This window comes from Triticum aestivum, chromosome 6B, assembly GCF_018294505.1.
Source record: "Triticum aestivum cultivar Chinese Spring chromosome 6B, IWGSC CS RefSeq v2.1, whole genome shotgun sequence".
Lineage (NCBI taxonomy): Eukaryota > Viridiplantae > Streptophyta > Magnoliopsida > Poales > Poaceae > Triticum > Triticum aestivum.
In genome coordinates this window covers 645,180,697-645,194,945 of record NC_057810.1, presented here as the reverse complement: position 1 = coordinate 645,194,945, position 14,249 = coordinate 645,180,697, and the positions used below count along the sequence as shown (strand labels likewise).

The window sequence follows — 14,249 nt, the reverse complement described above, 5'->3', positions numbered from 1 at the left end:
CATATCATGGACTGATAGTTTTTTATTACTCCCTCCGATCCATATTAATTGACGCTGATTTAGTATTGTACTAGATCAACGACAGTTAATATGGATCGGAAGGACTAGGACAATTTCCAGCACCACCAAACATACCCATAATATTCATGCCTGAAGTAATGTTATGTCATGCCCTTCAAAGGTTGCAAAAGGCTTGCAGTTTGTATGGTTTGGTCAATAAAAGCATTTCACTACAAGTTATGATATGTATGGTACTAGTCATGGATACATTTTCCAGTGTAGTGATGGGTACCATTCCAGATGTCTTTATTTGTGGAGAAGTTCATATTCTTAGAGTAACATGCCTAGAAGTTCAATCCTGACCTTGATAGGCACTTAGGATGAACGCAACTTATTATTCTGTACAATGAACTGATAGTTCCTCGGCCCGCATTAACTTCTCAGGGAACGTTTGTCGAGGGTATCAAAGAAGAAGTGGTATTATCTCCTGCACATGCTCTGTCCCTAATTGCAGCTGGAGAAGGTAACTTCTGTAATGATATAATTGTCTGCGTTTTTTGGTCCACCTGTGGATCTATTGTTGTGTTGCCAACTTGCCATGGTCGAACATTTGGCTCTCTAGTAGTAGTATTGAGGATGACATGTCCATTTATTGAGATCTTATCTCATGGATTATTCTCTGGCAAAGTTAGAAGATCGAGACCACCAGAAAAAGGAAAATGTGTATTTGTCAACCTTGAACTCTGTCGGAAGTTCACCTTTTAAGCATAAACTCTAACACCATTGTAAACTTGCACTATTGACACTGTTCACTTTTCACCCTCGGGTGGTCTCACGAACGCTTTGGGTGACGTGAATGGCACATGTCTTCCACATCACTGCAATGAGTAAACAAACACTAAACAACCGACAGTCACAAATAAACTCCACCGTTAGGATAAAATAACTTCCACAAAAAAGAATGCTAAAAGTGGAAGAACAATGGCCAGAAACAGATAAAATAAACGGAACTTGTGGCAGCAATGTCAGTGATGTGGCTGAAAAGTTCACGCACCTTTTCAGTTTTCTTAAGAAAGGACTAGACAAGTAGCTCGAAGTTCTGAAACTGATCATAATCTCTTAATAATTGTAAGTACTTACTAGAGAAATACCATTCGAGCTGTTGATACTGCTGACGATGACGTATACTCTGGTTACTCCCTACTCGCTACTGGTTTAAATCATGCTACACCTGTGGGTCGTGCAGTATGACTGGTCAAGTACTGCACACCCTTTGGATAAACCTTTGGCTGTCTTACATGATTGATGACGCAGAGCCTCTCAACTGCACACCCTTTGGATAAGAGTCAGAGGACAATGTAGCGGCTCGCCATTGACTGTATTCTGGATCACTGGCCTTTCCAGCACCTGACTAACAGAGTTGTAGAAAGACAATTTCGGCATTACAGAAAAGTTTAAAAGCTGGTTTTAGTTCACCAAATGCTTGTCTTTTGTGGTGATATACGTACAAGATATATATTATGTTGAGATTGCATTCCCCTGAGTACACTCGTTTGTGGTAGTATCTCACTTTATAAAATGTATCCACTTTGACTTTCCAGTGGTGCAGATGTGCTTGTTATATGTGCCCTTAGCCAGCATATTCGGTTTATTTGCTAATCTGTGTGTTCATTCTAATGCAGAGCATAGACATGTTGGATCCACTAACTTCAATCTATTAAGTAGTAGAAGTCATACAATTTTTACACTGGTAATGAGGCGTGATTTTTTTTTATATGTTTGTAGTATGCAAGGCTACCATTTGACCGATCTGCAACATGTACTTTTATATTAGTGAAAGAGCTTCACTTGATGTCTGGAAATGCTCCTTAGGTTTTGCCTTGTTATATGACAGACAATAGAGAGCAGCTCTTACGGCGACTCTAATGAAGGGGAAGCAGTCACCTTCTCACAGCTGGTGGGTTTGGATCCTGCTGTTTTTCATATTTCTAAAATTTACCTTTTTTTTTGCATTTAGCATGTCTTGATCCATGCTGCCAGAGTATATATTGATTCTTCAAATGTCTCTCCTTTTTTGTAGAACCTCATCGATCTGGCAGGTTCAGAGAGCTCAAGGGCAGAAACAACTGGAGTACGCCGAAAGGAAGGATCTTACATCAATAAAAGCTTGCTAACTCTTGGAACGGTAAGGCTCATTAACGCTACTTGGCTATACGTCATAAGATTCTGATATCTTTGCATTGCCTTGCCTTGTGCTTTATTCATTCTACTACCAAACATGTTACAATGTCATCTGCTATTCTGCTGTGCTCTTGACTTCATGTTCATGTGGAACATGCAGTTAAATGAGTTTATTATCCACATCATAACGTGCTAAATCCTGATACATGAAATTCATAATCTGGAAGATCGGAATTCTTCAGATGTATGCATGGCATTGTTTATCACTTGACTACAAATCTATATTTTTCTTCACTGGCGTTTTCTGTGTATCGCTCGTCTGTCTTTGATTTAGGCGAACCCATGTTTACTCAGTGATTGACAATCCGAACACTTCACTGTTTTGACTTTCATCAAGGATTTAATTTGCTATTACCTTTTATCTTTTTAACTGTGAACAATCTGGTCAAGGAACATGCTTTAGTTTTGCGCTTTTGTTTGTTATCTCAATTTGTAAGTTTTGGTGTCTTAGTTGTCATGAACTGAGAATTTTTTCTTCTTGAACAACAGAGCAATCACCATGTTTCTTTTTCAGGTGATATCAAAACTGACTGATGGAAAAGCTACACATATTCCGTTTCGAGATTCAAAACTAACACGGCTACTTCAGTCATCCTTGAGTGGACAAGGGCGCGTTTCAGTGAGTTGTTTCTTGTCCACTTGGCACACTGGTTATAATTAATGTGATTATGATTTTAATTTGAGACGTAATGTTATTTGGATTTGTGACATACTAACCACATCATTTCGTTGCAGCTAATTTGCACAGTGACCCCGGCATCAAGCAACTCCGAAGAGACCCACAACACACTAAAATTTGCCCACCGTGCAAAGCGCATTGAGGTCCAAGCATCACAAAACAAGGTAAGTCATGATTAGTTGCTTACCTGTAATTCTAAAGCCAGCTTTTTTTTCCAAGTTATATTCTGAGGTACTTCTGCATTCTGAAATGTTCTTCTGCATCTGTCTTTATGATCTACAGATAATTGATGAAAAATCTTTGATAAAGAAATACCAGAATGAGATTCGCGGATTAAAGGAAGAGCTAGAACAGCTGAAAATGGGTATTATTACTGGAACTCCGTTAAAAGATGCCGAAGACGATAATATGATCCTTTGGAAGCAGAAGGTGAAAAACTGTTTTATTGTTGCTGAATTTGTCCTTGACTCTATATATGACATCTTATCTTGAGCCGCTCTTGTGTCTGAAGCATTGTGTAGAATCAGATAATTTTGAACTATATAACACTTTCTCTTTTGTTGGTGTATCCTCCTAACTATGGTCTGTTCATCATATGAAAAGCTAGAAGATGGTAACGTCAAGTTGCAATCAAGACTTGAACAAGAAGAGGAAGCTAAATCAGCTTTGCTTGCAAGGATACAGCGGCTCACAAAACTTATCCTTGTTTCCACAAAGGCAACTCCGACTTCTAGATTTTCTCCACATCCTGGGCCAAGAAGGAGACACTCTTTTGGGGAAGAGGAGGTCAGGTTATAGATATATATGATGGCAGACATTAATTTTCTTTTTTGATATTAGTTTTCTTTGGTTGCTGGTATGTTATACTTTGGAGAATAAATGGACAGATCCAGTTTCTAGAAACATGGAGTTGGTAGTTGGTAGGACTAGGGTTCCTACCGGCTCTACTCCGTAGGTTATACGGGCAGAACAGCGAGGGTTGGGGGCGAGGGCGGCGGCTTCGGCGTGTTGGCGCCGTCGCGAGGGAGAAGAAGGGCGGCGGCGGCTAGGGCAAGGTGCGGCTAGGGTTTTCGGCTCCTCTGGAGCCGGGCAATATGATAGAACTATCTTTATTGTTTGATCTCAAACGATGTCTTATAACTAGTATTTATAACTTTAGCCTAAGATAACTTGCCTAAAATAACTTGCCTAAGATAACTTGTGGGTCAAGCCCCTAATACTTGCCACTGAACGAGGATGAACCAGACGCCACGACGGAGCTGCGCCTGCAATACCTTTGCCGGCTCTGGAAGAATGCGACCATTGGCGATGGGAGGAAGCGCCGGTGGCTCGCCACGAAAAGGCTTGAGCAGCCCCACATGGAAAACGTCGTGGATGCGAGCGCGGGCTGGAAGCTGAAGACGATAGGCCACCTTCCCAATGCGCTCCAAGATAGGGAAGGGCCCGGCGTAGCGAGGGCCGAGCTTGCGCTTCGCGCGCGGGTCGAGGGACTGCGTAGAGCGATGGAGAAGACGCAGCCACACCCAATCACCCACCGCGAACTCCGCCTCGCGATGATGATCGTCGTAGTAGTGCTTGGCTAGCTGCTGGGCCTGAAGGAGATGCTGACGAACCTCAGCAAGCATCTCATCACGAGTGCGGATGAGGTCACCCGCAACCTCCGTCCGAGCTGTCTCCGGATCCACCGGAAGTATAGGCGGGGGTGGTCGACCATAGACCACCTCAAATGGCGTAGCGCGCAGGGCGGACTGATAAGAGGTGTTGTAGCAGTACTCCGCCCAAGAGAGCCAGTCCACCCAAGCGCGAGGCCGATCACCTGTCACACAACGCAAATACATGGCAATGACCTTGTTAACCACCTCGGACTGACCGTCCGTCTGAGGATGGAACGCCGTACTCAGGCGGAGATGGACACCCGCCATCCTGAAGATGTCGCACCAGACATGGCCCGTGAACACGGGGTCTCGATAACTGACGATCGAAGCAGGGAACCCGTGTAGACGGACGATGCCGTCGAAGAAGGCCCGGGCCACGGACACCGCCGTGTATGGATGTCCGAGCGCTATGAAGTGGGCGTACTTGGAGAAGCGGTCGACCACCGTGAGGATGACCGACTTGCCGCCCACCTTGGGAAGGCCCTCAATGAAGTCCATGGATATGTCCGCCCAGACCTGAGAGGGTACCTCCAAGGGCTGGAGTAACCCGGCCGGCCTGAGAGTCTCTGTCTTGTTGCGCTGGCATGTCTGACAAGACCGCACCCAGTCGCGGACCAGGGCGCGATCGCCAGGGATGTAGAAGTCGGCGCGAAGACGATGGAGGGTTTTCTGCATACCCTCATGACCCGTCGAGTGGGCGAGCTGTAACACCTGGTGACGGAGATCATCCTGCGCCGGAACAAAGACCCGGCGCCCATGGAGGAGCAGTCCGTCAGAAAAGCGCCAAGGCTCCTCCAGGTCGCCGACCGTGAGCTGCTGCTGAAGACGGACGGCGTCGTCGGCCGTCACAGTGGCGCGGCGAATGTCGGCGAAGAGGCCGAACGTCGGCCCGGAGCGGATGCACAGGGCCGCTCCGGCGGACTCGTCATCGGAGGAAGCGAGGTCGGAGTCGCGACGGGACAGCGCGTCGGCCACGGTGTTAAGGCGGCCCGGCCGATACTCGACGGAGAAGTCGAAGCCGAAGAGCTTGCTGATCCACTGGTGCTGCGGCACGGTCGACAGCCGTTGGTCCAGCAAAAACTTCAGGCTGTAGTGGTCGGTGCGAATCTGGAAGGACCGTCCCCACAAGTACGGCCGCCAATGACGAACGGCCTGTACAAGGCCAATGAGCTCCCGCTCATATGCTGCCAGCTTAAGATGACGTGGAGCGAAAGGCCGGCTGAAGAAGGCGAGGGGCCCATCGCCCTGATGAAGCACGGCGCCGAAACCTGCGCCCGAGGTGTCACAGTCCACCACGAACGGGCGATCGAAGTCGGGCATCTGGAGGACGGGGCCCGTCGTGAGGGCCCCCTTGAGGGCCTCGAACGCCGTTGTCGCCTCGTCGTCCTAGGCGAAAGCGTGGCGGCGAAGCAACCGCGTGAGGGGCGCCGCGGTAAGCCCGAACTCCTGGATAAATTTCCGGTAGTAGCCGGCGAGGCCGAGGAACCCGTGGAGAGCCCGCAGCGAGTGAGGCGTCGGCCATGCGGAGACGGCTGCCACCTTGTCGGCGTCCTTAGCCACCCCGTCGGCCGAGATGACGTGGCCCAAGTAGGCCACCGAAGGCGTCCCGAACGAGCACTTCGAGCGCTTAAGGTGGAGGTGGTGCGCTCGAAGCTCGTTGAAGACGATGGCGACGTGCTGGAGGTGCTCGGCCCAAGACGCACTGTAGATTAGAATATCATCAAAGAAAACGAGCACAAACCGGCGTAGGTAGGGCCTGAGGACGTCGTTCATCAAAGCCTGGAAGGTCACCGGGGCATTGGTGAGGCCAAAGGGCATCACCAAGAACTCGAAGTGGCCGTGATGAGTCCGAAACGCCGTCTTGGCGATGTCATCCGGGTGCATGCGCACCTGGTGGTACCCCGACCGGAGGTCAAGTTTGGTGAGGAAGCGCGCCCCGTGGAGCTCATCGAGGAGCTCGTCGACCACCGGAATAGGAAACTTGTCCTTAAGGGTGACAGCATTAAGGGCACGGTAGTCGATGCAGAAACGCCATGTGCCGTCTGACTTGCGGACGAGAAGCACCGGCGCGGTAAATGGCGAAGTGGAGAGCCGGATGATGCCTGCCGCGAGCATGAGCGCACACTGCCGCTCCAACTCATCCTTCTGCAACTGTGGGTAGCGGTAAGGCTGTACCGCCACCGGTGCGGAGCCTGGTAGAAGATGTATACGGTGATCGTGCGGGCGGGCGGCAGCCCCTGTGGCTCGGTGAAGATGTCCGCGTGCTGCTGGAGGAGGCTCTCCAATAGTGGGTGCTCGGCCATGGCGGTGGTCGCGGCCAGCTGGAGTGGAGTGGTTGGGGCGGCACCTCCAATGCCGTCCCACTGAATGCGGCGGCCCAACCGCCAGAAGGTCATCGTCAGCGCGTCGAAATCCCATAGAATAGGACCAAGAGTGCGTAGGAAGTCGACGCCGAGGATGAAGTCGAAGCAGCCCAAGTCGATGCCGGCGCAGGTGATGGTGAAGTGCTCGTCGCCAATAGTGATGGGCACGTCGCGGGCGAGCCCGTGGCAGCGGAGACGGTCACCATTAGCGACTGTGACTCGCAACTGCTCACCGCCGGTTGGCTGTAATGCAAGGCACCGCATGGTGGTCTCCGGTAGAAAGTTATGCGTGGACCCTGTATCCACTAGGGCCGCCAGGCGCTCGCCCTGGATCATGACCGGTAAGAGCATCGTCCGTTCATCACGGATGCCGGCCAGCGCGTGTAGGGACACCACAAGGGCGGTGGCCGGGGCGGGCGCGGGTGCCGCTGCGGGCTCCGCAAGGGCTGGAGCGCCGAGGCCATCCTCCAGTGTCTCCTCCTCAGGCTCGTCTGTCGTCTCCAGGTAGAAGAGGCGGGGACAAACATGGCCCGGTGCATAGGGCGCATCACAATTGAAACACAAGCCCAGGCGCCGGCGTTCCAGCTGTTCCGCCTGAGTGAGGCACCTGAATGGCCGCGTCGGTGCCGGGGTGGGTGCCGGGGCGGCTGTGGACGACGCCGGTGCTGCCGGAGACGGCCGGGGAAGCTGTCGGCCCCCACGTGGCGCGGATGGACGCGTTAAGGCCTGGGCGCATTGCTCGAACGCCCAGGCATAGTACATGGCCGTCTGAAGGTCTTGGGGCCCCTTCATCTCGACATCCACGCGGATGTGGTCGGGAAGGCTGCCGATGAAAAGCTCCGCCCGTTGTAAGGCCGTCACATCGGGCGCGTGGCACGCCAGGGCCTGGAAGCGGTCGGCGAAGTCCTGCACCGTGGAGGTGAACGGCAAGCGGCCCAACTCGGCCAAGCGGCTCCCGCGGACCGGTGGCCCGAAACGAAGAAGGCACAGCTCTCGGAAACGATCCCACGGGGGCATGCCGCCCTCGTCCTGCTCGAGGGCGTAGTACCATGTCTGGGCGGCCCCGCGGAGATGGTAGGAAGCCAGCCAAGTACGCTCCGACGCGGGTGTGCGTTGTCCGCGAAAGAACTGGTCACACTGGTTGAGCCAGTTAAGAGGGTCGTCGGAGCCGTCGTATGTGGCGAAGTCGATCTTGGCGAACCGGGGCGGCTGCTGGTGTGGCGCGCCCTGGCCCACTGCCTCGGCGGTGCGTAGGGCGGATGATGGTGCGCGGTCCATGGTGGAAGGCCCGGCGTAGTTCCCGGTGACGCCCGACGCCTCGGGCTGCAACGGGAAACCGGACGGCGGACGGGCCCCCGGGTAGGCCGATGGCGGCCCGTGAAGCCAGTCGGGGAGTGGTGATGGCGATGACGGAAAGCGGATCTCCTGGATCGGAAGCCCGCTCGGCGACGACCGGCCCAAGTTAGGGCTGGGATGGGGTGGTGGAGGACCCTGCTCCGTGGCTGCTGGAAGTGACGGCGCGGCGGGAGACGGCGCGGATGGTGCGGTCCAGGTGGGCCACTGCGGCCCTGTGGTGGTGGCGAGTGGCGCGGTTGCCGTCGCGAGCGGCGGCGGCCACGGCGGCGGTGCGGCCGCCGGGGCGGGGAGCGCCGGGTAGCCTCCGGTGATGGCCCCCGGTACCGAGTACCACGGCAGGGCCTGCGGACCCGCGGCCAGGGCGGGATGTAGTGGTGGAGGCGGCCCGTACGGACTTGCCAGGTAGAGGCGGATGCCCTGGACCGCGGCGACTAGGTCGTTGAGGACGCCGGCCATTGCCTCCTGTGTGAACTGCTGCGGCTGCGGGGGAGGTGACGGCGGCGGCGTATGTTGGACGGGGGTCGGTGGCCGCCCGTGGCCTGGCGCGGTGCCGGGCGCCGGGAGGGTCGGCGCCGAGAGCGATGCCGTAGCGCCCGACGAGAGCGAGGCCGTGACGCCCGGCGCGGAAGCGGCGGCGGTGGAGTTGGCGGCGGCGGCGGTGGTGGAGTTGATGGGCAGCGGCGGTGGTGGTGGCGGCGGCGGAATTGGAGGTGGCGAAGACATGGTCGAAACCCGGGTACCTGATACCAAATTGGTAGGACTAGGGTTCCTACCGGCTCTACTCCGTAGGTTATACGGGCAGAACAGCGAGGGTTGGGGGCGAGGGCGGCGGCTCCGGCGTGTTGGCGCCGTCGCGAGGGAGAAGAAGGGCGGCGGCGGCTAGAGCAAGGTGCGGCTAGGGTTTCCGGCTCCTCTGGAGCCGGGCAATATGATAGAACTATCTTTATTGCTTGATCTCAAACGATGTCTTACAACTAGTATTTATAACTTTAGCCTAAGATAACTTGCCTAAAATAACTTGCCTAAGATAACTTGTGGGTCAAGCCCCTAATACTAATGCCCGGTGGGCCTCTTCCTTGTATAGACCAAACCGGTCATAACAGTAGTACTCCTTCCGTCCCAAATTACATGTCGTGGAAATAGATAAAAACAGATGTATCTAGAACTAAAATACGTCTAGATACATCCATTTCCAACAATAACAACAACAACAACAAAGCCTTTAGTCCCAAGCAAGTTGGGGTAGGCTAGATACATCCATTTCCATGACAAGAAATTCTGGACGGAGGGAGTACTTAATTACAATTATCTTGGTAACTTCATATATCTAAAATTCTCTTGCTAAACTGCAGCTGGCTTACCTCCCGTACAGAAGGCGAGATATCATGTTGGATAATGAAAGCAATGAATTACTCACTCCTGGCGAAGGATTTGGTGTGACACCTGAAGACTCTTCGAAGGAGGAGAAAAAGAACAGGAAAGGACTACTTAACTGGTTCAAAATTCGGGTATGCAAATATGGCATTTCTTAATAGTGTATGGTTCCTGCATATATTCAATTGTTCTTTTGTGTAAATGCAAGTGGTATCAAATAAAGAAAACCATCTGTTTTCTTAATAAGAAAATAATCCATTCACATGGTACATTTTTTTCTTCTTATTCTCTTTTCCAGAAACGCGATGGTGGAGCTTCTACTCTAACAAGTTCAGAATGCGATAAGTCCAGTTTGACTAAATCAACTGCTCCTTCAACACCTATTGGGGAGAGTCTGAATTTTCCTGCAGAACCAAGAATATCAACTTCGTTGGTTAATGAGAGTGAGTCAGCTGATATGCTGAGCATTGGCCATGGGGATTTTCCTTCTGATGGTCTTACTGGAGAAGAAGCATCTCTGGTAGGAAGCATTATCTTTTAGCAAGACCAAGCTTTATCAGGTGGAAAATGTCCAGTTGCACACTGCATGAAATTTGATATGTGCAATGCACAAAAGTATAGTCTCACTTTGAAAGTATCGCATGCAGACATGTGATGAGTACTCAATTAGCATTTCAAATTGGGGCAAATTATTTCCTGAAATTCCTTAATACTTAATAAAATAATTTTTATGTAGTATATCATATTTCAGAAAATAATAATCAAGTTCTGTGCATGGATAATAGTTTATATTTTGAGAACAAAATATTACAGGAAAACATTGTACTCCCTCCGTCCGGAATTACTCGTCCAAGAAATGAATGTATCTAGATGTATTTTAGTTGTAGATAGATCCATTCTTATTCATTTTTGTGACTAAGTAATTCCGAACGGAGGGAGTACTACATAGCAGCTACTATCTATGAAGAAGACTAATATAGTTTCTAAATTGAACGGTTATTTGTTAACACAGCTACCTATTTTGGACCACATGGGATTAGTCATTCGTGTTCTCTTCTTATTTATTTTCAGTTCATTGTTGTGCGTCTAACGACATTCTTTCATGTGTGGTGTGATCACAGGCGAGCACAAAAACAATCGACCATGTTGACTTACTAAGAGAGCAATTAAAGATTTTATCAGGGGAGGTTGCACTTCATACAAGTGTTCTAAAGCGCCTCACTGAGGAAGCTGGAAGAAACCCGAATAGTGAGAAAATTCAGGTAATCTCTTGTCTGATTTAGGACTTAATGTATTGTTAGTTGTTACATGCTTTTCATCTCGTGAAGCTCAATCTTTTGGCATTTGAAGATGAAAATGAAGAAGATCAGTGACGAAATTAAGGCAAAGCAGCAGCAGATATCATCTTTAGAAAAACAGATGCCTCATTCCTTGTCAAATAGTCAAGTGAAGGTTGACAAGTTAGATCTTTCACCGGTAACATTCTATCATCATCTTGGTCTTATACTAATACCTTTCTGAACATTCCGTGTACCAATATGATGGTTTTATTTGTTTTGCAGTCTTACGGGGAACTACTTGAGCAACTTAATGAGAAATCTTTCGAACTCGAGGTACTTAAATCGTGTATGGTACTCCGCCCTTTTGTTGTTGTCCCATATACTAGTATTAATTCACACCTGTTGCTGCTCTTTTCTTTTTTGCTCTTCATAGTTTGTCATTTTCAATTGCTTGAGTAGGCTAATATTGTGGGTAAGTAAGGTGGAGGCGTGAAAGAAACGAAGAACATTGTTGTACCCTTTGGAATGTATTATCCCAATTGTTCTAGTATACTAATATTGTGGAGTTGTAGTAAGTTTGATTCGTGAAACAAAAAATAAGAACATGTCAGAACACAAGTTGATGAATATTTGGGTAAAATATGAACTCCATTCGGGTTTGTTAGGTTTGTTAGGCCCAATATAGATTCAGTTTTGTGTGGATTAATTGTGCACCTCTAGATACAGCTCTGCGCAGATCAAGTTTTTTTCTAGTTTTTTGAACAGCTTCTATGATATGAGTGTGTCAGACCAAGTCTTGGCCACTAAGCCTGATTTGCTGTTTCTTATTGCAGGTGAAGGTAGCAGATAACAGAGTAATACAAGAGCAGCTACAGGAAAAGGTTAGATGTACTAGAATTTGCTTCCTTTTCTTGTAAGTGCAACAGTATAACTATGACGATCAATTCATACCACTTATTTGAATTTATTGTGTTACAGACAACTGAGTGCATGGAATTACAAGAGGCAGTTGCTTGCCTTAAAGAACATCTTTCCCAAGCTCTTCAAGCTAAGGATTCACTGTCAAATAGCATTATGATGCAGAATAGTTCAGGAGTAAACCATGAAGAACAACACAGTGATCAAGAAAAACCAGTTTCCAGGGATATCTCTGCTGAACAACTGCAAAAGGAACAGCAGGTTTGCTTTGCTGCGCCCTTGCTTGCACTTTATTCATAACTACGCCCAGGAGATACGAACCAGTTTATCAATTAGAAACAGAAACTTCTCCTTTTAACCATCAGGTCCTACTTCTGCCATATTTTGGAACTTCATTGTGCTCAGCAAACACGATTTTTAATTTTATTTTGCCTTCAAATTAGTTACATAGGTAACACAGCTGCTATCTCTTAAGACTCATCTATATCATCCGGAGACAACACTAAAGACAAGTTGTTGTCTCTTATATCTCCTGAGTCTCGTACCCAAGCCATATCTCTAAAGACCAACTACTATAATGTTAGCTGTTATCTCTTTTATCTCTCGAGTCTTATGGCTGAGTTATCCCATCGCTCAACATTTTTTAATAAGCTTCGTCAACAGGTTGCCACACTTTCTCTTCACATGTGCGAAAAACTGACAAGATAACTGACATCACACCATTGAGCATTTCCTAAGGTTTCTTGTCGTATTAATGGGTTGCTAACACTAAACTCTCCAAGGATTTTATCACATGTGTGCACACTTCATTCCCAATAAGTGAAACCTGTTGTAATGAATTTACTAATAAATAACGGTCTGATTCTGAGCTACGCAGGCAGATATCAAAAACAAACATTCTTATCAGTGTGAAAATCTGTCTTGACCCCGTGTCCCATGGTGAGGTCTGCATTAAACTGATTTGTTCAATGAGGTGTTCATTAAACTGATTTGTGCAACTAGGCAATTGCTCTTTCAAGTTTTGTGATGTACTCCCCGTAATATGCTACTCCCTCCGATCCATATTACTCGTCACACAAACGGATGTATCTAGCAGTGAAATACGTTTAGATACGTCCGTTTGAGCAACAAGTAATATGGATCGGAGGGAGTAGTATTTTTAATTATCTTCCCTAAGTGTATATTTTAGAAATGCCATCAACATTTATGAAGTCTGCTTATTTGTTCTACTGTTTCCTTTTTTACCCCCTATCTTCAGTCACTTGAGCTTGGTGAGCTAAAGCAGAGGGTACATGAACTCACCGAAGTCAAAGCTCAACTCGAGGCTCGCAATCAGAAGCTATTAGAGGAAAGTACATATGCAAAAGGCTTGGCTTCGGCTGCAGGAGTGGAATTGAAAGCGTTGTCAGAAGAAGTGACCAAACTCATGAACCAAAATGAGAAGCTTGCTTCCGAGTTAGCATCGCAGAGAAGTCCAACCCCTCGCAGAGTAAGCAATGGACCAAGAGGTACTGCTAGGCGAGAGAGCATGAGTAGACGAAATGAACCAGCTAGCAGAAGAGATGGCAATGCAAGAGAAGAGAGGGAGAGAGCGTTAGAAACCATCCTTGCGGAGAAGGAACAAAAAGAAGCAGAACTCCAAAGGAAAGTCGAGGAATCAAAGCAAAAGGAGGCCTTCTTGGAGAGTGAGCTGGCAAACATGTGGGTTCTAGTGGCAAAATTGAAGAAGTCTCGTGGGGATGATGACCATGAGGATTTGGAGGCCAAATATAATGGCTCCTGAGTCCTAATCAAACGCTTGTTTTGGCTTGGGTATGGGCTTTTCTGTATGTATGCAAGATTGGTGGTTTGGGTCGGTTTTCTTTGTGAATTAGTGTCGTCCCCTGTATATTCTTGGGCTAATCAAAGTTGTGAGTAGTAGTGGAGAGTGGTGTGCTAACAACTGCTGAGAGCTTCCTACCATTGCTGTAATGAGATTTTGGAATTCCTAGAACATGGTCGTGATAATGAAGAGAAACGTCTCTGGTGCTTGTACCAGATGTGAGATGTCTAACGTAGTAACTTGTTTTTCATCTGTTCGTCCTGCAATTGGATTGGAAGAATATTAAACTGGAATGTGTATATTATAGGAGAATGCCATGTTGGTTTTGTTGAAGGATAGTTGTATGATCAAAGCATAACCTCCTGTTTTCGGAAATGCCATGTTGGTTTTGTTGTGCTATGTCAGTTCTGAAAAATTCTGGACGCCTAAAAACAATCTGCTGTCCCATTTTGTTTGATTGTGTAGCTGGAGGGTCATATTCCTGAGACTGTCGTCGGGTCTTTGAAACTCAGTTTTTCCACGTTCACCATTATTGATGACATATGTATCCCATATCGTTGC

At 48.4% G+C, this 14,249-nt stretch overlaps 1 protein-coding gene across 1 annotated transcript in view; it reads left to right on the top strand.

Moving 5' to 3' along the window:
* Window positions 1–14,021, top strand: part of LOC123138465 (kinesin-like protein KIN-7D, chloroplastic) — an 18,618-nt gene extending 4,597 nt beyond the window's left edge. The window contains exons 8-23 of the mRNA XM_044558445.1: window positions 445–523; window positions 1,683–1,750; window positions 1,895–1,957; window positions 2,081–2,185; window positions 2,756–2,860; window positions 2,977–3,084; window positions 3,203–3,349; window positions 3,524–3,706; window positions 9,647–9,802; window positions 9,967–10,188; window positions 10,790–10,930; window positions 11,019–11,144; window positions 11,231–11,281; window positions 11,782–11,829; window positions 11,927–12,127; window positions 13,125–14,021. Of these exons, the coding sequence (XP_044414380.1) occupies window positions 445–523; window positions 1,683–1,750; window positions 1,895–1,957; window positions 2,081–2,185; window positions 2,756–2,860; window positions 2,977–3,084; window positions 3,203–3,349; window positions 3,524–3,706; window positions 9,647–9,802; window positions 9,967–10,188; window positions 10,790–10,930; window positions 11,019–11,144; window positions 11,231–11,281; window positions 11,782–11,829; window positions 11,927–12,127; window positions 13,125–13,649 (2,328 nt within the window). The 3' untranslated portion in view covers window positions 13,650–14,021. The remainder of the gene's footprint in view (window positions 1–444; window positions 524–1,682; window positions 1,751–1,894; window positions 1,958–2,080; window positions 2,186–2,755; window positions 2,861–2,976; window positions 3,085–3,202; window positions 3,350–3,523; window positions 3,707–9,646; window positions 9,803–9,966; window positions 10,189–10,789; window positions 10,931–11,018; window positions 11,145–11,230; window positions 11,282–11,781; window positions 11,830–11,926; window positions 12,128–13,124) is intronic.
* The last annotated feature ends 228 nt before the right edge of the window (window positions 14,022–14,249 follow it).